This window comes from Zingiber officinale, chromosome 6A, assembly GCF_018446385.1.
Source record: "Zingiber officinale cultivar Zhangliang chromosome 6A, Zo_v1.1, whole genome shotgun sequence".
Taxonomy (NCBI): Eukaryota; Viridiplantae; Streptophyta; class Magnoliopsida; order Zingiberales; family Zingiberaceae; genus Zingiber; species Zingiber officinale.
Window position 1 is genome coordinate 150326402 of NC_055997.1, and position 25855 is coordinate 150352256.

At 36.7% G+C, this 25855-nt stretch overlaps 4 protein-coding genes across 16 annotated transcripts; 3 read left to right on the plus strand and 1 right to left on the minus strand.

The window, feature by feature from the left end:
- On the plus strand, positions 1-1073 carry LOC121998767 (VQ motif-containing protein 4-like). Its single transcript, XM_042553810.1, has one exon. It carries the CDS (start codon positions 207-209, stop codon positions 906-908), a length of 702 nt encoding a protein of 233 aa, XP_042409744.1. The 5' UTR covers positions 1-206; the 3' UTR covers positions 909-1073.
- A 4006-nt stretch (positions 1074-5079) lies between these two features.
- On the plus strand, positions 5080-8454 carry LOC121998765 (auxin-responsive protein IAA6-like). 3 transcript variants are annotated; one of them, XM_042553809.1, is made up of 8 exons: positions 5080-5304; positions 5412-5452; positions 5657-5980; positions 6056-6218; positions 6768-7027; positions 7290-7437; positions 8105-8168; positions 8307-8454. In XM_042553809.1, the coding sequence occupies exons 3-8, from the start codon at positions 5695-5697 to the stop codon at positions 8346-8348; spliced, it is 963 nt and encodes a 320-aa protein (XP_042409743.1). In that variant the 5' UTR covers positions 5080-5304; positions 5412-5452; positions 5657-5694; the 3' UTR covers positions 8349-8454. The 3 variants fall into 3 exon arrangements, with proteins under 3 accessions (XP_042409743.1, XP_042409742.1, XP_042409740.1); XM_042553808.1 differs by having other exon boundaries at positions 5080-5539; XM_042553806.1 differs by having other exon boundaries at positions 5080-5452.
- Positions 8455-13049: 4595 nt separating this feature from the next.
- LOC121998764 (probable glutamate carboxypeptidase LAMP1) lies at positions 13050-17623 on the plus strand. Of its 3 annotated transcripts, none has more exons than XM_042553803.1 (12): positions 13050-14066; positions 14170-14237; positions 14743-14824; positions 14975-15067; positions 15139-15291; positions 15556-15627; positions 15865-15952; positions 16151-16234; positions 16581-16669; positions 16784-16900; positions 16983-17123; positions 17231-17623. In XM_042553803.1, the coding sequence occupies exons 1-12, from the start codon at positions 13050-13052 to the stop codon at positions 17411-17413; spliced, it is 2187 nt and encodes a 728-aa protein (XP_042409737.1). In that variant the 3' UTR covers positions 17414-17623. The 3 variants fall into 3 exon arrangements, with proteins under 3 accessions (XP_042409737.1, XP_042409738.1, XP_042409739.1); XM_042553804.1 differs by having other exon boundaries at positions 17188-17483; XM_042553805.1 differs by lacking the exons at positions 16983-17123; positions 17231-17623 and having other exon boundaries at positions 16789-16885.
- Positions 17624-18515: 892 nt separating this feature from the next.
- LOC121998768 (probable acyl-[acyl-carrier-protein]--UDP-N-acetylglucosamine O-acyltransferase, mitochondrial) lies at positions 18516-21633 on the minus strand. 9 transcript variants are annotated; one of them, XR_006116590.1, is made up of 11 exons: positions 21483-21633; positions 21336-21409; positions 21137-21261; positions 20444-20552; positions 20135-20227; positions 19938-20054; positions 19767-19850; positions 19435-19539; positions 19268-19332; positions 18855-18941; positions 18516-18786 (listed from the first exon to the last, which is right to left on the minus strand). XR_006116590.1 is itself a non-coding variant. In XM_042553811.1 (11 exons), exons 1-11 carry the CDS (start codon positions 21556-21558, stop codon positions 18667-18669), a joined length of 999 nt encoding a protein of 332 aa, XP_042409745.1. In that variant the 5' UTR covers positions 21559-21633; the 3' UTR covers positions 18516-18666. The 9 variants fall into 9 exon arrangements, 5 of the variants coding, with proteins under 5 accessions (XP_042409745.1, XP_042409748.1, XP_042409750.1 ...); XM_042553811.1 differs by having other exon boundaries at positions 19268-19276; XM_042553814.1 differs by having other exon boundaries at positions 18516-18799; positions 19268-19276.
- Between the last annotated feature and the right edge of the window lie 4222 nt (positions 21634-25855).

Here is a 25855-nt window from a genome sequence, read left to right on the forward strand (position 1 = left end):
TCCATAAAGCAACCACATCACGATCCATTTCTCTCCCTCACACACACACCCCACACAGCCTCCACAAGAACAGCAACTGAATCTGAAGAGAGAAGAGATTGGCGAGGAGAGAAGAGAAGGCGAAGGAGAAGGATACTCCAAGCTGTTTCCTTTCTTCTTCCTCTCTCCCTCCATCTCTTCCTTTGCCCATAAAAGTTCGATTTTTAATGGAGAAAGGGCGGCTCCAGTCTCCGAATTCCTCCTCCTCCTCCAGCAGCAACAGCAATGGAGTGGCCGCATCGCCAGCGCAGGCGCCGCCGCTCACTCCAAAGTCCACGCCGAGGTCCGTCGACGCGGCTAGTCCCTACCCCACTACGTTCATCCAGGCCGACGCCGGCTCCTTTAAGCAGGTTGTCCAGATGTGGACTGGCTCCTCCGACGCGGCCGCAAAGCACTCCGCTCCGCTGCCGCCGCCGCCAGCCAAGAGCGGGATCTCGCCGGTCGCGAAGGCCACCGGCCCCAAGAAGCCGGCTTTCAAGCTCTACGAGCGCCGCGGTAGCCTCAAGAATCTCAAGATGATCAGCCCCATGATTCCCGGCTGTTGGAACCCTAGTTCCCCCCTGGGAGGCGCCTCGCCGCGGAGGCAGCCGCCGGATATCCTATCGCCGAGCCTCCTCGACCTGCCCTCGTTGACCCTCAGCCCCGTCACCCCCCTGAACCCGGATCCTTTCCGACGCTCGCAGCCGCCCAATCCGCCTCCGGCTGCGGCAATGTCCGCCGAGGAGAGAGCCATCGCCGAGAAGGGGTTCTACCTACACCCTTCGCCGCGGACCACGCCGCGGGACCCGGAGCTGCCGAGGCTGCTGCCGCTCTTCCCGGTGACATCCCCGAGGGTGTCTTCCGCCTCCGCCGCCGGCTCTTCTTCCTGAGAGATTTTAGCTCATGTCCTTGGTAATTCTATTGTACAATTCGAGCTCCTCTCCAAAGTCTGCAATTCGAGCTCTAACCTTAATCCACCACGAACGATATCTGCAATATTTCACTGTCTTATTGATTCAAAATCTACTGTTCATCTGTATGAACTCTTAACATCATAGTCTATGTTCAGTATCTATCTGCTCCAGAACAGAATAAGCTCAACACTCAAATTGCTTATTTCCACCAAAATTGCTGCTGCTTTCTTTCTTTGGTTGACTCAAAGTGGAGAATAATAACACATTGTGATTACAAAGTAAAAAAATTGCTGCCATGAAAAAAATTTAGTGGTCTGTCCCCCACGCATTGGACAAATTGCAGACAGCTAGCTAGCTATAAGATTCCCTTCTCATGCATGCAACGAATTTTGACTTCAGACTGAACACTAGAGTTCAATAATCAGAAATACTTACCACTGCAAAGACTGATTGATGCCTTGTACCTGAGCTAAGCAAGTAACCACGTTCAGTTTTCTTTTTCCAGCTGAAAAGTGACTTTGCTGGTCTTCTATATGAGATCAGTTTTTACCTTGCCCGAATCGAAAAACAATGTTTGTGTTATTGCCCTCCATGATTGGAGGTAAATGAGAGGATCCCTTTCGAGTGCTGAATGCAAACTAAGAGCAGTGGCAGTGGCCCATCCCTGACAGGGCTGTGGCGTTAAGATATGGCAGGGGAGGAATTTTTGGCCAAAGTTGTAGGCAATGATGGCAGAAATGGACTGGCTTTTGAAACTAGGTCACTGATTTAGAATGGCACCGAGCTTCTTTAGGAATCTTTGGCGAAGAAAATCGAGCCATCTCGACTTGGATTTTCTTTGGGTTTGAAGATGCGTTAATATGCATTGACTTGGGCCGGCCGACAACAGAGTCAATTGGTTTCCTTGTCCTCTTCTGAGTTGCCCTGTCAATGAGGTAGGAAAAATGAGGTAGGAAAAGAGAAAGGGAAAGCTAACTATATTGTTCTCTGATTATGAGTATCGAGAAAATATTGAATCCATTCTTGGTTGGTTTTCTCATTGCTAACTGGTTCTCAGTGTGGCGTGCATATAATTTTTGTTCGTTCATTGTTAAGATTGTAAATGTACACAGACGAAAAGTCTGTAGCTTGATTTCTATAATTCTATACTTCCTTGCCTGAAATGAATAAGTAGGATGGAAGTCTAACATCATAGTTTCTATTCTTGCTGTATTCGACTAACATAGACTCCAAATTGAAGATCTAAACCATTGTGATCACTAAAGCACCACTGACTGTTCTATTTCTCAATTGTCTTTGTCGAATGTTTTCCTGTGCCCTTGTTATGGACTGATTCCATTCATTTTAGTTAATAGCTCCTAAACCATACAACATTGATTCCATTCATTTTCTGAAATCTGCATAATCTTTCACACTTTTTGATGCCTAATCTTGTTGATTTTACCGTTAGAGAAAAATAAAATTGTTTATTTATATATATTTTTTAAGACAACTAGATTTATATAATTTTTCATGTGAACTTTTACTAAATGTCATTTTTTTTTAAGTAGAAGGGTGAAGACAAACAGTCTGTTTACATATTTCAATATTAGCATTTGCGTGTAAGTTAGTTAGGCTCCGTTTGATAAGGATGATAGAATTAGAATTGAGTTGATTAAGATAGAATTGGGGTAGGATTAATAATCACTCCTCATGTATAGGGATTGTGAATCTCACTCCTAATCAATCCTAATCATACCCCTAATCAATCCTATCAAACGGTATCTTAATAACTTTTTGAAAACATAATCTTAATCTTATCACCCTTAACAAACGGAGCCATATAGATAAACTCGATCATGATTACACGCTAATGGCATTAAAATCAAGATTAAACGTGTTTGTCATCTTTTTCTCTTTGACCAATGACTAAATGCTACTGGGATAAGTTTTGCAAATTAAATTTAAGACAAAAAGAGTAGAAAGAAAGATATATAATTCTCGAAGAACTCGATGAGAACCTATGTTGACCTTCAAATGCAACAGAATTGAGTGACACTCTATGGCTTTAAACATTGGGAAAACAAAACAACTACTGATATCTCCGACATTTTTTTAGTGGGAATTTCATCTTACCTCTTAATTTCACGTCTTCTTCAAAAACTCTTCTGGCTTTTATCTTTTTTCCTTTCACTCCTTAAGGTTTTAACTTTATCATTAAAATGCCAGAATCAGACGACAAAGTTGGCTCTTCCATGATGTCCTCCCAGCCCCACCAGCAGATTCTCCTACTACTTCGCTAAGGGCAGTTGTGAGCTAATGTGCTTGCTCCTTTTCATTTAGCATTCCACTTTTCCTCCTCTTTATTCCTTCGTAGGAAACACACCCAAGGCAAAGTAAGCATGCCCAATATCACCTTCTAGCTGGACTTATGAAACCCAATTTACTACCAAATGTTTAAAGGTAATCACAATACATTTCAATGCTCCTCCCCTTTCCTATGCTCTGAGGTCCCTCCAACAGTCCCTTAGCTGCTGCTAGTTCTACTACTTCTGACATGCCCATGCTGTGTTGTCTGTCTCACATGGAGCTTGTCTTCATCGTTTTATAAACCAGACCAGTGATTCACAAAAAGAAGAAATGGGAATTCCCAGACGAATACAACTTTCAACTTGTTCAATGGGAAAAGCTACAAGTCACAACAGGAGTCTAAATGGCTAGTTTTCATGCGACACTACTTGAGCTCATGCACTACAACAAAGGTCGAGCCAATACACAAGAAAGTCGAGAGCAAAAGATATTAGTAATTGGTCGGATACTAGGCTAAGAAAGGTCGAATAATTGTCTTAGAAGTTCTGTTGTATATGTGTGACTAACTCATCCAAGTCAACTCACCTTTCTCGATTAATTCATCTAGTTGGCTTGCTCAATTGCATTGATTCAACTGACCTACCCAAATTGAATGAACTATTTGATACACCTGACTTCAGTAGCTCATTCAGCTTGCTCGACTTATTTTATTCAATTCGACTATATATTTAACTGATATTTTCAGTTTGCTATTTAAAATAACTTGTCTAACACACCTAACTTGTTTACTCTATCTAGCCTGATCAAGTTGTTTAGGTTGTTCGATCAATTCAGCTTACTTAACAATCAGTTTAATTTAGGGCATCTAATGGACTGTGATTGTGTGTGTGTGTGTATAATAATTAAATAGAAAAGAATATATATTTATTGGAGAGAGGAATAAATAAGGAATAGATGTTATTGGATTAAAGAAACAAATATTTAGTAATTATGAAATTGGGAATAGAATAATACTCTATAGCAATTCTAATCATTTGTAAGAATCAAATCAGCCATTAGGGTATTGGCATGCACATGGTGGAAGATTCTGTAAATGAATACATAATCCAAAGGATGAGAGGCAAACCATTGATGGAGTATAAACTATCGATGTAGACCTAAGAAATAATGAAAAGGAACTCTTGCAACAACCGATACCAACTTGTCCCAGGGCAACAAAGCTCTTACTGGACCACTAAATCCACTGAATCACATCATTAGTCATGCTGCTTTGTAAGGTGTAAAAGCCACAGAATATGCACAACATACTATAAAAAAACTGGCGATGACCTTGAGCCCATAATATCTTACAGAGCCGTGTCTCAAAGAAACAAAAGGCCTTGAAGCAAAGAATTCAGGACCACTGTTACAATGAGTTGAAGTATCGGCCCTAAAAAGTTTATGTCTAAGAAGCAACTAGTTAAATTCTACAAGCTGATCGATTCTGCACAGCCATAGCTGCTTTTTTTTTTTCAAACATAAGAAGAAAACAGTAAGGCCAACTTGCCAACCCATAAGAGAGTTGGACCACTTATCCAATGGCTCAAATCATTGACCTATCCTCAGACATCATCACTAGTCTAAGGCAACCTGCTAAATTCCACAATGAGTAGGCAGGAAAAGGCTACCTAGTGGGGTATAAAGTATTCAAGATATCAAACACTGCACAAGCTGGTGAATATCTATCTACTCATGTCTGCCAAAGTAGTGTAGTGTTTACTATTAACTACGTTCACTGAACCAAATTATTATGTCAGGAGCCACGTCTTCAAGTTTGAGAGGGAGGAAAGTGCATTGCAATATCAATACAAATAGAGAGGGGGGAGGAACTCATGTCCCTATCGTTTACTTGCCTGGGTAAGAGTGCTGCGGTAGAGATAAGAGGAGCGCGCTGCACGAGTCGACCCCATCTGTCCAACTTCTCTTACTTGGCCCTCTGAACTTTTTCAGCCATGGAATCCCTGCAGCTGCACCCTTTTTAAGCGCCAATTCTATCACAAAGGAAGAGGCAACAAAAGAAAACGAAAGAGAGGCTCACAAGCGTGTAAGAAAACGAATAAAAACACGCTTTTGTAGCTTTACTCCTGGATTTAACTCGTTTTCATCCCAATTCTTCCTCAAAATTCTCATTTTGAGGTCTTCGTGTGGTAGTGTGCAAGAAGTTGGAATACTACTCAAGTGCGGCGTTCTGAGTAAGCTCCCTGTTCTTGTCGTTTAAAATATAAAAGTTTGTGGCCGAGCTAATTGTTCGCACGCGTGGAAAGAGTTTTAATCAATTGGTTCGTGGATTTTTTTTTCTTCGTCAAAAAACTGGCTTTGACGTTTTCTACCAGCTTGAGAGTTGAAATAGTAAGGGCGCCGTTGTTTGTTTAATCCACATGCCTTAATACTTGCAGTTGAAAAGTTAGTTCATCCTCTTGAAGAGAAACAGGACATGGAAGGAGAAGACTTCAAGAACGGGGGGCAAGGATGTCCTCGGCTGCTAGATTTGATCCCAAATGTGAGAGTGGTGCAAGAGGAGGGAGGAGGAAGAAGAACATTTAGGCGTTTAGATGCCTCAGAAGAGATGAAACTGGAACTGAGGCTTGGACTCCCTGGAGGAGGCTTAGAAGAAGAAGAAGAAGAAGAAGAGTCCTCTGTTTTATCGCTTGGTTTCATCTCCAAGGCTTCAAAGACCTCCTCCATTAGGGTCTTTGGAGCAGTTAAATCTAAAAATGAAGGTATTTCTAGTACCAAAAAAGTGTTTTCTCTATCAGGTTTTCTTCTTTAGCATACCCTTCTATTTTTGTTCTTAGGTTTTCAGCATCAGAAAACTGGAGTTTTCAAGTTGCAGAGCCGAGCTGGGACTGAAAAGGAACACAAGACCACTTGGGCTAATGGGGAATTTGAACAACAACAAAGCCTCGAGAAGGAGAAAGCAGATGGAACTGCTGGACCCAGCACCAGCTCCCAGACGAGGTTAGTCATGATGATTGGCCTATATGCCATTGTGGATGTGTGGCCTGTCACCTGTGCCATCTCTTCCACGATGGGCACCCATGTCTTTATTATTGTCTTTTCCCATTTTATTTTTTTGAGAGTTGCACTTTGAACGCTTAGATGGCAAACTTTGCTGTTTACTTGTGCTAATTGATAGATTATGTGCTCATTCCTTTACTATATTCCTGCCTTCATATTTTGATACTGAAAACTACCTTTATGCTTCTTATGTGACTCACAAGGGAGTTACATTTTGTACTCGAAATACTTCAATTGTCCTAGTGAATATGTTTTCTTGGCTTCCTAATTATTGGTATAATCTGAAGATCAATTGAGAAGATGTAATCCTATAAAAGTTTTTCTGTCGGTGCTAAATTATTCCTCAGTCTTTCATATTCTAAAAATTAACGAGATGGTAGATTGTGTAGTTGAAAGATACACAATTCATTTGTTGTACTTCTACTTGCCACTACTGAAGCCAATGAAATACATTTTACATCATACTTCATTTATGTGGAAAATATGCAGAGCTGCTGCCGTTCCTGTTGTTGGTTGGCCTCCCATTAGATCCTTCAGAAAGAATCTAGCAACTAATTCAGCTAAACAAGCAGTGGAGCCAGAGACTAGAAGAATGGTAGAAGAAGTGAAGGTTGAGGGCAACAAGGGTTTGCTTGTGAAGATCAACATGGATGGTATCCCAATTGGGAGAAAAGTTGATTTAAAAGCTTATGATACCTATGAGAAGCTCTCCAATGCAGTGGAAGATCTCTTTCTAGGCCTTTTTGAAGGTACTGGAACTTTAGGTAGACAATTTTGTGTTCTAGAATCATGCTAATCTTTGCTTGTCTTAAGTCATCAGAGTTGGCTAGGAATTCACACAATAGATGAAGAATTCATCTTTTTTCAGTTTTCTAGTACTTTGTTCATATCCCCCTTTCCTTCCAGTTAGTATGTATATATATATGCACATGTTGCTTTCACAAACTATACTGATAGGGCCTTAAAGGTGTTCTTGATTTTCATATCCATTTTCTTTTACTAAATGCACAGCTCAAAAGGATATCTCTGCAAATGCCATTCAGAAGGATGAGGAAGCAAAAAAAGCATTCACAGGTTTAATGGATGGCTCTGGTGACTACACTTTGGTTTATGAAGACAATCATGGTCATAGAATGCTTGTTGGGGATGTTCCATGGGAGTAAGCCTTGTTTTTTTCTTTTGTTTTTTTCCTGAACTTACCTAATGCCATCATTTGTCTTTTAGTAATGCCAAAGTATGAACATGGCAGCACTTTCGGTTTGATTACTGCTTGTCCCCTCTTAGAAAGTCATCGTAGATGCATGCCTATGGCCAGCAAGGTCTAGAAAAAAAATGATCTTGTAATATATGCTTCTTTAACTAATACCATTGGCCACTTGCTTGTGCTACTACACTCTGCCATTAGAATATTAGAAAGCTTTTATGAACTCACAAGCTACAGAACTATCGCCTGATTCTCCTGGCTGGTTGTATCTTTGTTTAATTGATACTTGTTTACTTTGAAAACTATAAGTTCTAACTCCCGTAATTGAAGTGATCAATATTTAGCAAGAAGGAAAAAACTACTGAATTTTTCAATTAGATCCTAGTACTCTCTAACTCATACCAAATTAGGGCACTGAATCTCAAAACCTTGTTGTCACCTTAAATAGTTAGCAGTGATTCAGCGATAATTCAGCTCAAGCTTGAATGTAAACCATGAAAAAAAAAACAGAAATTTAAAAGAAAAAAACTTGATTCAATTTTCACTAATGAATTATAGTACATATTTTAGTAATGAGAAACAACCAATTCCACCTTTATGACATGAGTTCTGACACTTGCAGGATGTTTGTTTCAACTGTAAAAAGGTTGAGGGTGTTGAAAAATTCTCATCTTTCTTCATTACGTGTAAGTCCTCTTTAATCTAATCACAACATTCATATAATCTGACTGGTAAACAGACTATTAGTTAATTTTCTGATACTAAAAAACAACTAATTGTGACCTTGTGATCTCATTGCTTTTCATTTCTTTTCCCTCTTTCAGTTAGGATCTGTATGCCGGAAAAGAACAGTGATAGAGTGTTGAGATCGGAGAGAAGGCCTTTGGGACTGAACTAATTCCTAATTGTTTGTGTACTTATTGAAATCATACTTGAGTTTATTAATGCAATTGCTTTATCAGTTGGATTTAATTCGCATGATGATTTGTATCTGTTTGGTAATATTAGAGAATAATTAGTTGGTGCTTCAGCTCCCTCTAGTAGAAGTACATTAACATACCAAGAAGTATTATTTTTTTAAAAAAAAAAAACCTAGTTTACCCTGTTCTAATGCAAGTAGTAGGCTATGAAATCATTAGTGTCAAGCAATTAAGCAAGGAAAAGGGCTAATTTGCCATGATATTGCAAACAAAATGCATCCTAGGAATTGGAGGTGTAGAATATACAACTAATGCGAGTGTGGACGTTTAGGAAACCGATACACTGTCTGCCCACTAAGCACTCGTTTGTATACTAGTAACTCAGCAAGAGGCATCCTTAAGCATTGCAGATGAAAGAGTAGCTTTCACACGGATTTTTTCCTAGATACGTGAACGTGATGGACGACTACATAAGAAAACACATCCAATCCACTACAATAGCAGTGTGAGTCATCCGGTTAGATGCCACTCAGAGAAGTTCAATTCGAAGTGGTGAACTCACAAGGTGACGCTAACGCATACACTGACCGCTACCTTCCATCCCATCCCACTCGTGCTTGTGGTTAATAATTTGACTTTCATGGATTAAGACTCGAACTATCTATCTTTTGTCTGTTCTTATAAAATTTTTGGTTCAATGAAAGCACAAGAAAAAGAAAGGAACAAAACCTCAGGAACGTTGACTCACTGTTTCCTAAATTCAGTGCCCGTGACAAAAGGAAAGGTCCCTTTCGTTAGCCAAGCCTTGATCTAAGGACAGTCAGGAACATGAAGAGTTTACGAAAGGAATACGAGAGCTTGTCATGTAGCGAGACATCTATACCTGCATCTTTATCTCCTTGCAATACAACCTTCTTCCCCACATGAATTGTTTCTTTTAGAAAATACTATTCTATTCACTGTATGCTTACGAACTCAGGAACTCGGATTAGTGAAAAGGAAGAGACTTTTCTTTAAACATAAGATTTGCTCCGCAATTATTGTTTTCGGGAATTTACCAAGAGTGCACAAATATTTGAAACATTTTCAAATCATACATCATACTAGGAGAATGACCAAAGCGCACATTAAATTAGATGACCTTCCCATTATATCCCTCCTGTCAATATTAACTTTTCACATGTCAATTTTTAATGAATCCGAATCATATTTGAAACATTTAAATTTTAAAATAATTTTGATAGTTCAGATGCATGCAACCTCAACATCTCTCTTCCTCCCTTTCTCTCCACTCGTGGAAAATAAATTTCTCTCTCCCTTCCTCTCACTTATCAATTTATACAACTTGAATTTATTTATTTTTTAATTTAACTACTAAATCAAAAGCAAGATTTGATATCAAATCTACTTTCTCTGAACTTTACTCATTCGTGTAGTTGTAAATTTATAGAAATCCAAATAGTTTAATTTCATCGATGTATTTTGATCAAAATTTATTGATCGACCTAGAGTACTTTAATTGCACTCATTCCAAGTCTGGTGAGTTTTTGAAATACCCAGGAGTCCAAATGTGTCCTCCTTTACTGTTTTCGGACTTCTCTAACAGTGTCAAGGAGAAAAAGGTCATTAGTTAGAACGCTTGGGGCTGGTTTCCTGGAGACCAAGACCATGTTGGACTTGACCTAAGAGCATATCAGGACCAAGTTGGGCCTATTGTGAGAAGATTAGGCCCAACGTGGTCCTGATCTCCGGGAGACCCGACCCAAGCATTCTAGATTAAAGTTAGTATAATACCGGAGTACCTCTGGACTACTTGCAACCTCAGAAACCTATAAGACCTAGAATGAGTGTAATTTGAACTCTTTAAGTTGATTAGTATATTTTAACCGATAGACCTAGGCTACTTGGATTTTACAAACTTGCACTCATCCGATAGAGTTGAGTGAAAGGAAGGTAGATATAGTGTCAAACCTTGATTCTGATGAAGGAACACTATAGACCTGGTGTGGAGAGACTAGACCCAACTTGCTCCTAGTCTACTCTCATATTAAGCCCACGGTATTTCTTGATCAGAACTTACCTTCCTCTCTCGCTCAACCTTACTGAATGGGTGCAAGTTTGAAGAAATCTAGTAGGTTTTAGCCAAAACTTACTGATCGATGTAGAGAGCTTTAATTACACTTATTTCAGGTTCTGTAGGTTTTTGAGGTCGCAAGGAGTCCAAAAGTGCCCTCAATTACTTATTTCGGGTTTGCTGGAAGTGCTCTAGTATTATGTTAACTTACAGGTTAAATGTTTGGGCTTGATCTCATAAGACCAGGACCATGTTGGCCTGCTTTGAGAGCAGACCATGACCAAGTTAGGCCTAGTCTCCCCACACTAGGCCCAACATAGTCCTGGTCTACTCTCATATCAGGCTCAACATGGTCCTGATCTCTAGGAAATCAAACCCAAGTATTCTAACATTAAAGGAGGGAACAATTGGACTCCTTGGCACTTTAGAAACTCACAGAACTTGGAATGAGTGTAATCAAAGCTCTCTAGATCGATCAATGAGTTTTGACTAAAATCCATTGATGGATCTAAACTATTTAGATTTTTATGAAATTGCAATCACATGAAAGAGTAGAGTTTAGAAAAGATAGATTTGATGTTAAATCTTAGTTCTGATTTTAATAGCTATATTTGAAGAAAAAATAATAATAAGCACGAGTTGTATAATTCGAAGGGTGAAAGAAATGGAGGGAGAGATTTGCTTTCCACACGTGGAGAGAAAAAGAGGAAGAGAGATATTAAAGTTGTATACATCCAAACAATAGAAATAATTTTTATATTTAATCTTTAGAAGGTAGCTCGGATGTTTTGGAAGTAGGAATTGAAATATATGGCTGATGGAAAGGGTAAAATAAGAAGATCATCCAAATCAGCACGCTCTCTAATCATTCTCACAGGCGAGTGATTTGAAATTTTTTAAATCTGTGTGCGCCGATGTGTTTTACCTGAGTTAGAGTGATGTTGCTCTCTTGTCACAGTCAAGGAAGCTTTTTTTATGAAGTTGAAACTTGACTTCATGCCTCTAAATAGTATTGCCCTCAGACTTTCCAGCTAAGGGAACCTGATGAGCCTAAACCACACGCCTCCATAAAAATTATTGAATCCTAGAGTCAGAACTCCAACAAGTTTAAGATTAGGTGTGGATTTGACCTCTGTCCTTCACATTTTACATATTATAGAAAAATATGTCTTGTGAAACCTTGGCATAATTTTATTTAAATATGAGCTAATGGTTTTCCATCAAATCATTCAATGAAATAACAACCAGATGATTCCTATTTGAGCCCTTGTATGAATCATGTCTCCTGTAGAATCTTTGCTACATGGGATGAAACCTTTACTCAGTGAGTCAGTGTGATAAATCTAAACAGAAAGAGCTTTATTTATTTTTTTCCTGTCTAGCCTTGCCATGTAAAGTATCCATGTAGATAAAATTCCATAATAGTGACTTTAAAGTTTCAAATTTTTTTTCACCAGGTGCCCATACTCCTTAAATGTCCTAAGTCAATCAAAACACTTTGTCATAAACCACTAACACTTCTTCTCTTCCTTTCCCTCTTCCTAAACTTGAGATAAATAAAACATCTAGAAGATGAACAGAAACAAATGGGACGTATACAATGGTTAACATCGAAATCTCTCATGGTCACAGGTGACAAGAACTATTGACAGCATAAGATTGTCAACAACCCAAACAGGAAGATTTGCCAAAGAAATACGCTAAGATAAAGACCATAGTCAGCCATTGAACATTGCATCTGCTCTTATCTTGAAATGTCTTTGTGGATCAACTCCAGAAGTCGATTCATAGGCCCTAAGCATAAAAAGACATATAGGGTTGCCACCTCGATGATGACTGAACTGCTCAGAATATTTCATATTATGTATAGTTACATTCTGATTAGATTGGTCAGGAAAAAGAGTTCATTTTTTAGAAGCAATCAATGGAAACAGCTATGAAGCATTCAAAAACTAGGGGATGCAACGCAGGGCATAATTTCAACGAAAATGAGGCCCGGAAGAACTTACCCGGTCTCGCATTACAATCCGCTGAGTTGATTCTCCGTGGACTTCTCTTCATACTGCAGAAACATAAACAAAATGAGAGATTAGGGTTAGTTACTTAAACGAGGATTGAAATAGGATTAGGGTTCATCAAACGGGACTCCCAAGTGGAAGTTCGAGATGATCATTTGCGTAGATTGAAGTTAAAAAAAAAAGTGTCGACGGCAAACCTCAGTCGTCAGCGGAATAGATGGAAAATTCAGATTGCGATGGTGACAGTTCGATGATCAATGATTGTTCGTCGAAACATCTCCCCGAAGAAAGCTGCCGGCCTCGGCCGCCACCGTCGCGCTGATCACCTCCGGCGCGGCTCCAGATCCCACGAGACGACATAAACCGCCAGGATGTGCTGGTTGGTGGCGACCATTAAGGTCCAATATATTAGTAGGCCGGTCCAGTTACGGCCCAACACGATCCATGACATGGATCATATTGGTGGCCCAATTGAAATAAGAATTAGGAAAATGCAGACAGTTCTTTGAAGAATTAGGAAACTTTTGGGAGTCAAATGAAATATTTCCCTTAATTATGCGACTGCAAACAATGGAGCGGCTCGAGAAGGCGCCGCCGACGCTACGCCGCTCCGCAACCACCGGTTCCTCCTCCAACGGCATCCTCGCCAGCGTCGCCCTCCCGCTCCTCCTTGTCCTCCTCGGCCTCTTCGCCTCCCCTCCTTCCAAATCCACTTACCACGCTCTTTTCCTCACTCTCTCCGACAACGCTACCGCCGCCCGACACCTCCTCGCTCTAACCCGCCGCCCCCACGTCGCCGGAACCCCGGCTAACGCAGAAGCTGCGTCCTATGTCCTCGATGTCCTCTCTTCCGCCTCCTTCTCCGCCCGATCCGCCTCCTACGACGTCCTCCTCTCCTACCCTGTCACCCGCTCCCTTCTCCTCTCCCCATCTCCGCCGCCGTTCTCGGCTTCACCCGTCGCGTTTGACCTCATCCAGGAGATCTACCCCGGCGATCCCTACGCCACCTCGGCCGCTGAATCCGTTCCCACTTTCCATGCCTATTCCCGATCCGGCTCCGCGGCCGGCCCCGTCGTCTACGCCAACTACGGCCGCTTGGAGGACTTCGCCGCCCTAGGGGAGATGGGGGTAAATGTTACCGGGGCGGTGGTCTTGGCCAGATACGGTAAGATATTCCGCGGGGACATACTGAAGAACGCTGAGGAGGCTGGGGCGGCCGCCGCCGTGGTGTACACCGACGCCAAGGACTACTGCGGCAGGGAGCGGTGGTTCCCCGACGGACCGGGGATGCCTCCGAGTGGAGTCCAGGTGGGGACCACGTTTCGGGGAATTGGGGATCCGACGACCCCTGGATGGCCGAGCGCCGCCGGGTGCGAGCGTCTGAGCCCGGCGGAGGTGTCGGCTAGTGGTCTGGTGCCGGGCATTCCGTCGTTGCCGATCTCGGCGAGGGATGGGGAGGCAATACAGAGGAGCGTCGGGGGACAGGTGGCGCCAGATGAATGGCAGGGAGGCGAAGGGGCCCCTGTTTACCGTCTGGGTCCAGGTCCCGGGTTCCTCAACTTGACGTACATTGTACATATGCCACTATGCATTGATCGTTTGCTCAGCGTGTGATAGCCATTTGATTCGTTTTTTTTTTCCTCTGTTTTTTTATGTGTTTTTGTGTTCTTCTCAGGGGAATGAAACGCTTGCAACAATACAGAATGTCTTCGCTGTTATTGAAGGGAAAGAGGAACCTGATAGGTTAGTTCTTATCTTTCCCTTTTTTATATTTTCAGCACAAATTGATAGTGTCTATCATTTCGTTTTTCTGCAAAGCTAACTTTTTACTTGTATTTAATTTAAAAAGGTGTATCATGGACGTTCCTTTTCGATGTTCAGTTCCTATTATTCAATTATAGAGGGGAAAAAACCATTTGCAAATTAGATTTCATTTATGAAATTTGCCATTGACATAATCCATCTTAAGATCAGAATTGGCAGTGAGCAGCTATTTAGATATTTAATTTCCTTGCTTGAAAATATCTCTATGTATATTTTGTCAAAGTTAGTCTGACCCATGTTGAAAATGCATCTGCATTGAGGCTTTGGTTGATATGAATATGCAGATAATAGAACTACTTTGCAAAACATGCTTATTGCTTTAGTAAACACAATGAGATTACCATATCACATAAATACAGTTCCTATAAAAAAAATTCGATGGTTATAATTCACAGTGAATGAGGCTATAAGAGACTTGTTGCAGGTATGTAATCTTGGGTAATCACCGGGATGCCTGGACATTTGGAGCAGTAGATCCAAGTAGTGGAACTGCAGCGTTGCTTGAGGTACTTACAGGCATACAAAATTCTCCTGGATGTGTGATTTTCTATTAATGACGCTAAAATTTTCTTATTCTATAGCATGTAACTCTGAAATGGAAAGAGTGACAAAGTTGCTCACCTAAGAATATGTATATAATTTCCCTAATATTTTAGGTAGCTGAAAGGTTGGGCAAGCTACAAAAAAGGGGATGGAGACCTCGACGGACCATAGTCTTGTGCAATTGGGATGCAGAAGAATATGGCCTAGTTGGTTCCTCTAACCATCCACTTTCTTTTTCTTAGTGGCAATTCAGTTCTGAACTGTTGCATTCTTGTAGATAGGATCTACAGAATGGGTTGAAGAGAATAGAGAAATGTTAGCTTCAAGAGCAATTGCTTATCTGAACGCTGACTGCCCAGTCAGAGGCTCTGGTTTCCATGCCTCTACAACACCACAACTTGATGAGTTGCTGAAGGAAGTTACTAAAAAGGTTGCTAATGGTGTCATTTTACCTCCGTAACAATTCTACTGCAACGAGAATTATAGCACTTGTAGTAAAATAAATATGATTCATTTGGATTAGTGGATCTATAAATTGTTATTGCTGTTATATAAATGAAATTTGAATTAAGTATACCTTGGAAGTGAAAAGGGATGAAAAGACAATTAAACTTTCATTCATGCTATCATTTATGATCCAAATATTATGGACATGACTGTGCTAATTCTCTTTTTTCAATCAAGTATTTGATAGGTTGAAGACCCAGACAATTTCTCTCAAACAGTCTATGATTCTTGGACGTTGTCCCCCAATCATTCTCCTCAGGCAAGTCACTAAGTTTCGATTTGAAGCATATGCTGTTTAGAAAATGAACAAATTGACAAGTTGCAATTGTTCCATATGCTGAGAGTTGTCCTCTTGATTATTTCCCCCAACTTTTACCTGATAACATATTGTAATTGGTGCCTAGATAATCATGTTTTTGGTGCATTATCACTATATTCAACCTAAAAAAAATTGTTTCATCTTACTTGTGAAATGTAATTGCTGAATTTTCTGAAGATTGGGAGACTAGGTGGTGGTGCTACAGACTTTGCTGCTTTCATCCAACATGTGGGTGTTTCATCCTTAGATATGTATTTTGGAGAAGGTATAATTATCTTGTTAAAAACCTAATCCTTGCATAGTTCTCATTTCATTATTTGCTTTAGCTTTTTCCAAAATTCTCGGAACCATTTTTGTATGCCTAATCCAAATATTTTCTAGCTAAGAAATACTGAATCATGAATTAAAAACAACATTTTTGCCTTTCTATTTATTTGTTTTTCACGTGCATCCTTTTTTACAGGATACCCAGTTTACCATTCACTGTATGATGATTTTGTGTGGATGCGTAACTTTGGAGATCCATTTTTTCATAGACACATTGCAGGTAACCGACAAAATTGTGTATATTATGTATCTAAAGGTACATTGTGGTCGTTGAGATAACAGAAAGTATATACATATGAACTTCATGGCAACATTATTTTCTTCATTTACAATGTCATCTTTCTCATCGATCAAGTAAACCTTCTAGCTGTATGTGTAATATTCAAATTTTGTTCTCAAGAAGTTTTCTTGTTATAATCTTAAATTTTGCCATTGAAACTCTCATGATTCTGATGTCCTTCTCAGTGTCAGCATGCGGTCCACATATCCTAAAAGTACTTAGCTACATCTTGTTTAAAAATTGGCTGTGGATCTCATTCAATTCCAATTTTATCTCTATTATGCAGTGGCAAGTATATGGGGTCTAGTTGCCTTGAGGCTCGCGGATGATGAGTTCTTGCCGTTTGACTATAGCTCCTATGCATCTGAGCTCCAGGTTTTCTTATTTCTTAACCAAAAATCCTAAAATGAAAGAGTCGGCTGCATCCTCGTCTTAGTATATAACATATTGTGAACTTCTCATTGAAGACTTCCATGTTGAATTTGTCAGCGCAGTGCAAAGATAGCGAAAGACCAGGCTGTCAATACACCTGTAAGTTTTGCTCCTCTGTACAAATCCATTGAGAAACTCAAGAGGGCAGCTTCGACAATAGATAACCAGAAAAAGGTATCTCCAAACTCAATATGGTCCTCCGTGAAAGGAGGAAGATAAATGCTTCCTATTGATGTTGAACTTTCTCACGTTTCAGGGCTTAGAGTCAAAAGTTGGCTTATTGAAGTGGAGGAAAGATCCACTGACAGTTCGAGATGTCAACGACAGATTGATGATGGCCGAACGAGCATTGACCGATCGGGAAGGGCTTTTCCAAAAGGAATGGTACAAGCACTTGGTATGTAGCTCAGAACCACCGTGTTCATATTGCCAAGTGCCAGCGTCTTCACTTTCTGCTTCAGCTTAGGAGAAGTATTAAGGCGCCCCGCCTGTTAATGCGAACAGATTTATGGACCTTCAGCACAGGATGACTACGGGTCGACAATGTTCCCGGGCGTCGACGATGCCATTTGGAAGGCTAAGAGGCTGAACAGTTCAGAAGCGTGGCATTTTGCCCAGCATGAAGTGTGGAGGGTTGCGAGGGTGATCGACCAAGCATCCTTGGTCCTCGGCGGGAAATTTACATGAGCTCGCCGTGTTTTGAGTAGCTTGTGGTGGCATCTCATCATTATTCGGTATGTTTTCTTTTGCAGTTTAATGGTGCATTCGGTTATGGAATGAAATACACTAGAGCAAAATTATTAGAATTTTTGACATTTTTTAGTATGACTATTGGTATGTTAAAATTGTAGAACAAATCACTCAAGATACTTATAATTCAAAATTTTTAGCTATATATACGCTCTTGTGTGAGAATTTTTAAAATTTGAAAATATCTCTATTGTTTTTTGGTTTTTTTAAGTTGACATTATGTATTCTGCTAAGACTAGAGGTTAGTGATAAAGTCTATCAATTTAGTGTTTTTAAGTCAAATGTAAATTTATTTGTTAATTCGCTAAAGCACCCGATTGTTAGTTTTCTGAAAAATTAAAAATGTATTCCGCCCATTGCCGGAGTAAAATATCTCGATTATTGAATTATAAAATTAAGGGCATAATGATTCTCGTAAAAGAACTGGGCTAAGTGAGAATTATAATTAATTTAAAAATTCATAAGACAGTTCATGTAAAATGAATGAGAACGTCACAACATTAATTCATGAAATTGGCCTAACTATAATTACTATTATTTATCTGCCTAACTATAATTACTATTTTTATCTAAATAATACTACAACATATTCCCCTGCCCGTGGTAATACATCATTTAAATTAAAATATTGATGAAAATTAAATTAGTTTTAATTTAGAAAACATTTTCGTTTGGCTTTGCTTTGATTACCATTTCTATATAATTTGATCCAAAAAAAATATCTTAAAAGAATAAGTTTCAAATATGACAACTAAATTTCCCGTCAAATTCACTAAAAACATTATAATTTTTTTTTTAAAAAAAAAGGTTATTTAAAGAAAACACTTATTAATCACGTGTAAAAAACTAATTAAATGATTCATTACGAGAAAAAAAATGGGTTTATCCAATACGTGTGAAAAATCAAATTAAATAATTTTTTTCTCTAATGCTAACTTTAAAATATTACTTGTTATTTTTCATTAGAAATTCAACTTGTAAATAAGAAATAATCAATTCGTTGCTAGCTTGCGGTTCACCATATATTTAAGTCGAACTATTCAGTTGAGATTATCTCCAATTATAATCCAAAATGAAATTTAATCTGGAAGAAATAATCTTTAAAAAAAACTTTTAGAAAAAAGCACAAAAAATAAAAACCTTCAGAAGTTTACTAAAACAGAGAGTTATCACTAACAATGGCAAATTCTTCAGGATGCACTTGGATTTCTGAACTTGCATATTCCTCGTCGGTTTGGTCGAAATGATTCGCGGATCGATTGGACCATATGAGTCACAGCAGAAAAACAAGCAACCTCTTCATCATGTTCCTGTCAAGTTAACCTTTTGTTTTGTTATTTGGAGTTGATGCAACCCAGTTGAAAAATAAGATCCATACCACTTGACTGAGCCGGTCGTCGAGACCCCCAGAGTTTGCTTCATTGACCATGAATATCTTTTGGTATGCCTTCCTCATACCACGTACCTTATCCAAATTCAAGAATTAGATAAGTCTCTAAGTGAAAATGAGTCAAAATATGGAGAAAATAAGAAGAAACTAAGGGTGCGTTTGATACGTGCATTTTTCATTTTCATTTTCTGAAAAACGTATGTTTTCTGAAAAATGATGTTTGGTTTGTGTTTTTCGTGTCTGTTTTCTAAAAAAATAGATAGCTTGTTCTAGAAAAACAGAGAATGACAAAAAGTCATTTTCTATTTTCTATTTTCTAGAAAACGCGCATTTTTCAGAAAATGAAAACGAAAAATGCACGTACCAAACGCACCCTAAGCAATTTAGAACCTTGGTCTTACATCTTCTTCCTGTACCAATGCAATCCAAAAAACTTAATCCATAATGTGTTGAAGCCATAAATTTCCTAGTTGCCATTTCATAGGGGGAAAAAATGAAAACAAACAAAATACCGATTTTTGACATACATAGTCTAATTCTAAAAATTGAGATTACTTGATGATACTACCTCAATCTCTGAGAATCCATGCCGCCTGAGCCCTTCAAGATTCAAACCACGAAGCTCTGCCCTACCACCAGAAACCATCATGAACTTTGGTATGTCCTGCGTAACCTACATAAATAAGATCGGAGTATAAAGTGGTAAATGCTAGTTCAGGAATGACGCAGTATTTACTACAAAACACATGAAAACAGGCATTTAGATTTCATGACATTGGAAATGTGCATTGACACATTGTTGATCTTGTTACACCTTGAGCTCAAAGGATGCTAATAGCCTAAAAACGTTTTTTCATGGTCATAAATCAAAAGTATGAAAATTGGCTTAAAACAACATACCATAGCTCCCCCGCCGATGAAAGAATGTGATCCAATATGACAAAATTGATGAACTGCAATTGCGCCAGAAGTATGAACATAATCCTGAAGAGGAAATGGTTTTGACAATAACAAGATAAAATCAATCAGCAATAATTTGATATAATAACAAAATTTGAGAACATGACTCACTTCTACCACCACATGTCCAGCGAGTAAAGTGTTATTAGCAAAAATGTTCTTGTTACCGATTTTGCAATCGTGAGCAATATGACTATGACCCATGATCAGATTATTATCACCAATAATCTAGCAAATTCAATGCTGATCAGAAAGTAATATCATTAAAAAAAAAAAAAGAAGATAAAAGGGAGAAGAAACCGACTTACAGTTTTGTCACAGGATTTTGAAGAACGATGAATGGAACTATACTCCCTAATGTCATTGTGGTCACCAATATACAGAAAACATTCATCCCCTGGCTATTAGTAAATTCATTAGAAGTCTTGTTTGAAGTACATATTTATGGTTTCTACTCTTTGAAGAATTGGTATATGTATATTGATCCTTGGCTAGGTTATGATTAAAAAGAAGTATACAAGTGAAACTAAACATTCAGTATTTCCCAATAAGAGTGCAGAGCTGGTGCGATTGCATGTAAAGGAATACAATAGAACAAAGAAAATATCGCAACTGACCTTATATTTCAAGTCCTGACACTTCACACCAACGACAGCATAGTGTCCAACGACATTATGATGTCCAAGGACTGTAAGACCAGGTAGATCTGCTCCAACAACTGCACCACTGTCTGTGATTTCATTACCATGAAAAAATCAATGGCTTTCAAGCACAATCGGTGAGATCTATCAAAAGCAAAGAGTTTACAACATAGAGTCTCTACAATTTAAGCTTTGAGATTCTTTCATTTAAACTCTACTCAAAGAGCACAATAGTGTTTACAAATGATATACATAATCATCAATTCCCAATAGAAGCTTAAATGGAGTTCCATGGCATGACAAGATACATACATGCGCTCGCTAATCAAAATTAAGAATTCAGAGAACAAAAGTATAATTGAGCTCTTACTGTTTGAAGCAGTAAAATAGTTTGATAATACCAAACACTACGCGCTTAATAACCATTTTATTGACTACTTCTTGTTGAATTATTTTAAGGCTATTTTTGTCGACAAATCAACTATTCCTGTGGGAAACTAAATGCCCAAAGTAGGCATACTTTTGGTGGAAACTTCATGTACTTCTTCTTTCAGGTAGACTTCATTTTTTTTGCTTGAAGCATTCAGGCATGACTGGTAAAAGATCATTATTTTTTACTAATCCACTAAAGCAAAAACGAGAAATCATCAAACAATATCCAAAACATACGTTTGAATAATGCAGTGGTCTCCTATTTCAGTCTCTCCCACAATATGGCTCGACGCGTGCAACTGACAAGCATTACCAATCTTGACAGCAGACCCAACAGTACAGAAAGGTCCAATCGACACGCCCTGAGCACATCAAGCAGCCAATAAGTAGGATCACAGTATCAAAATAAGTCGGGAAAACACAGTCGAAGGAGAACCTGCCCAAGAACCGCATCGGGGTGGATGATGGAAGTTGGGTGAATTAAACTGGATTCTCCCGATCCAAAAAAATCTGAGATCCCAAAAGAGAGAATACTATTAACAACTGTAATGGCGGAACGGAGAGAAAGGAGACAAGAATAAACCAGCGTGGAATCGGCGACGCGAGAAGAGCCTGACAGAGGAGAAGATTAGGCGGCGGAGAGAACTGACGGCGAGCATAACGAAGAGAGCGACAGAAAAAGTGGAAGAGAGTGAGGGCTTCGAAAGGGGCTTTCTTTTTCCGCAGAAAAAGATGGGTTCTAGGTGTTCGGTCTTGAAAGAAATAAAGAGGCGCATAAAAGAAAAAAAAAATAATACAAAAATCACAGAAACGATTATAAAATAAGAGAAGAATTTTTAAATTTTATTTGAAATATTAAAACATAAAAAAATATTTAGTTTGAGTTTCATTGTGGAAGCAATATAGAATAATATTTATAAATAGTATCTACAAATAAAATAAATAAATTATATTCATTAATAAAAAATTTAATATTTTTTTAAAAATAAATAAATAATATCGAATTCACTAACTAATTAAATAAATTTAAAAATATAAAAATTTTAAATAATAACTTGAATTAAAAATTTAATAAAATAAATCAAGTTTAAGATAATAAAAATAAAATAAAATTGAATAATCAATTTATTTTAGATTGTTCTTGATTAACTATCATATTAAATCATTTAAATTTTAAATCAACTTAGATCCTTTACCAAATAAGTTACTAGGGAAAAAATTTAGATGATTTAGTCATAAAGATGATTTTTTAATTATTAAGTATAATTAATATACTTTTTAAAAATTCTTCGATCATTAATATCATTAATTAGTTAAACTAAATGTATTTAATCCTGAAAATCATCATTGATCAATTGTTTTGGCAAATGATAGAGTTTCCATTCATTCGTTTTAATAACATTATTCATTTTTAAACTAAAACTTCAAGCGAGAAAATTGATAAATGTTCTCATTGATAACAAATATAATCTTAACCGCAATGAGATCTTCTAATTGATAATCAAGGATTTAAGGTTTAATAATAATTTTAATATGTATATTATGATTGGATGAATATTAAGTTAAAATGGAGCTCAACATTTTTTTCAAATAAATCTAAGTGATCAAATTTTTCAAAAAAAAAATTAACTCCTAAATTATTAGTAGAAGTTTAATAATGATTAGTTGATATTTTAAAAATACAGATTTAGAGTTTAGTGTTTATGATGGTAGTCAATTCAAAGGGGATTGTATTATATGGTTTAGGGAATAATCAGTAGTATTTGAGAGGAGGTTGATATGTGAATTATTCAACTATAGAGTTAGTGAACCATAAAACTCATAACTTTAAGTTATAATTCAATTCGAAGTGCATCCCTACTTCTAACATAATATTGAATTAGGGTGAAGTTTGTTCCATTTCAAAATAACAAAGTTAGTTACATAAAAGTTTCAACAATTGACCAAATGATGTATTTTAAAATTTCTAAAAGATATATTTAAATTTCATATTTTCTAAAGGACTCATTTATTTTCTATTGTATCCCTTCTATCACCTACGGTACTATATTTAAATAACAAATACTAGATTTCAAAGGATGATGTTTATTTTTTAATATTAGTATCACTGTGCTACTAATTTTTATAAAAATAACACTACTATGATAGTTGAAATTAACAACACTAATATGATGATGATTTCCAAAAATCAACCTTGTTGCTAATTTTTTAAAAAATAACAACACTATGAGTTGAAATTAACAACACTAATATGATACTAATTTCCAAAAATCAACCTTACTATTTTGTGGTGTAGAAATTCAACATGGTATTATTTTTTGAATGCAACATCATATTAATTCATGGAAGGGGTAAATAAGAAATAAATATACTCGTTTAGAAATTTGAAAGTTAGATGTATCTTTTAAAAATTACACAATTTAAGTGTAACCTGTATCAATTCGAGTAGAAATTTTGTTAATATTTTAAGAATCTTTGTTAGAAGTTTTGACATTGAGACTGTTACATGGAATTTTATCTCTTTTCTTCTCATTTTCCAAGTCTCTTTTATATGCCCGCTTAGCTTACATCAATAGAGACAAAATATTTTAAGATGTCACATAAGCTTATTGAGTCATATACTTGCACGCTTTTTTATTTTGATTAAGATAAAAAAATTATAAGTCGTCAAAATTTTGCAATCAAGAAAAATATATTCATATGAATAAAATACATTATTAGCGAAATTATAAAAATTAAGTTTTGTTTAAAAGTATTAGATCAATATTTAGAAATGTTAAAACCTAATGTTTAATATTTAAAAATGAATTCAAAAAATTCTAAAATAATTTTTAAAGTATGAAATTTTGATGTTATCTACTTCTAAAAACAAATATATAGCTATGAAAAATATATACTCTTGAGTGATATTATATTATAAGTTTAAACTTCTTGTAACATTTAAAAGTCACTTAAAATTGTATCGTCAAATGTGACTTGTGTATCAAGAATTAGAGGTGAGCAAAAATTTGACTAACCAAAATAAATCTATTGAACCAATCGAATTTTAAAATTTAGTTCGATTTATTTGAAATTTTAGTTTTTATTTAAAAAATTGATTAATTTAGTTAATTTAGCTATGATTTTAATTTTTCTTATTTAGTTAAACTAAATAAACCAAATGGTTGGAATAAATCAAATTTTTAAGATGAAAATTGAACTTGATCAAGCGAAACCAAATTTTTAGACCCTAATTAAAAATTAGGTTAATATAATTTCCAATTGAATTAATTGATATTTTATCGGTCCGGTTTATTCAATTTTTTTTTTGAAAAAAAATAGGTCAATTCGATTTATTTGAAAAAAATTAGTTCAATTAGATTCAATTAATTCGATTCGATTTAATTTTAACTGAATACTTACTTGATCGTAGCATCCACATGAAAATGATAACGAAAATGTTCAAGTAAAATAATGACTCAAAGGCTCTTTTGATGTCAAAGCGTAACTTGGTGGTATCATCTTCCCATGTCAATGTTTTGAACTCGTTGACATCGGTCATCACCGAACATCCACTTGAATCAACAAAGAAGCATCATTTTAAAGGAAAAAAATATCAAAAAAGTGTTTCACCCCATCAGTCTCTTATAAAATGATACAACTATCCATCAGTATATTATTTGACATTATTATCTCCTACCATCCAGTCTCATTAGTCGGTTATATGAATATGATAATTTTATGTTTTAATACCTATAAAACTATAATTGTTATAATAGTTTCATAGTTGTTACGGTAGTTATAACGTAGATTTACTACTTTAACGATCTCCTTAGTGTCGATATTACTACGGTAGTTATAATAATTACTGTTCGTAGTTACTACAATATGAATATTATTAAACAAGATAAATTCATGTTGTAGCAGTTATAAAATCGTAATTATTATAACATTATAATACTTACGAATTTGTATTATGTGGAAGTTGGATGAATCATACTTGATTATGAGATCCAGAAAGAGAGAAGTACGATTAACAACTGTAATGGTAGAACGGAGAGAAAGGAGATGAGAGGAAAACCAGCGTGGAATCGGCGGTGCGAAAAGAGCTTGCCAGAGGAGGAGACGAGGCGGCGACTACCAACGGCACAGAAAGAACTGACGGCGAGCATAGCGAAGAAAGTGGAGCGTGAAGGGTTTCAAAGGGGCTTACTTTTGACTCGTAAGAAACTCTATGCTTGTGTTCCGCAGAGAATAATGGGTTTCAGTTCCAGAAGGAACAGAGGCGCATAAAAGAAAAGAAAGCTGATAATAAAAAAAATCATAGAAAAATTATAAAATAAGAGAAGATTTTTAAAACTTTATATGAAATATAAAAAGAAAAATATAAAAAAAATATTTTTTCTTAAAAATGGAGTTTGAGTTCAGACCATATAGAATAATAATTTATAAATAGTATCTACAAATAAAATAAATAAATTATATTCATAAATAAAAAATTTAATATTCTTTTAAAAAAATAAATAATATCAAATTCACTAACCAATTAAATAAATTAAAAATATAAAAAATTTAAATAATAACTTGAATTAAGTGTTTAATAACATCTAAATAAATCAGGTTTTAGATAATAAAAAAATAAAATTGAATAATCAATTTATTTTAGATTGTTCTTGATTTAACTATCATATTAAATAATTTAAATTTTAAATCAACTTTGATTTAGTAATAAAGATGTTTTTTAAAAAATTATTAATTTTTTTCAAAATTTATAAATTAATAGGTTCCTTATTTTAACAACTACTAAATTAGTAAATCGGGAGGCATACTATGAGTATATACCGTTGAAATTCATCTAATTTTAGCAACTCCAAAAAGGTTAATTAGACCGTTGGTACGCCATTCCCGCCACCGTAATCCATCTCTTTTCTTCTGGAAAACAGAATCCAGCGATCTTTACCCTGCGGGAGTTCGGTA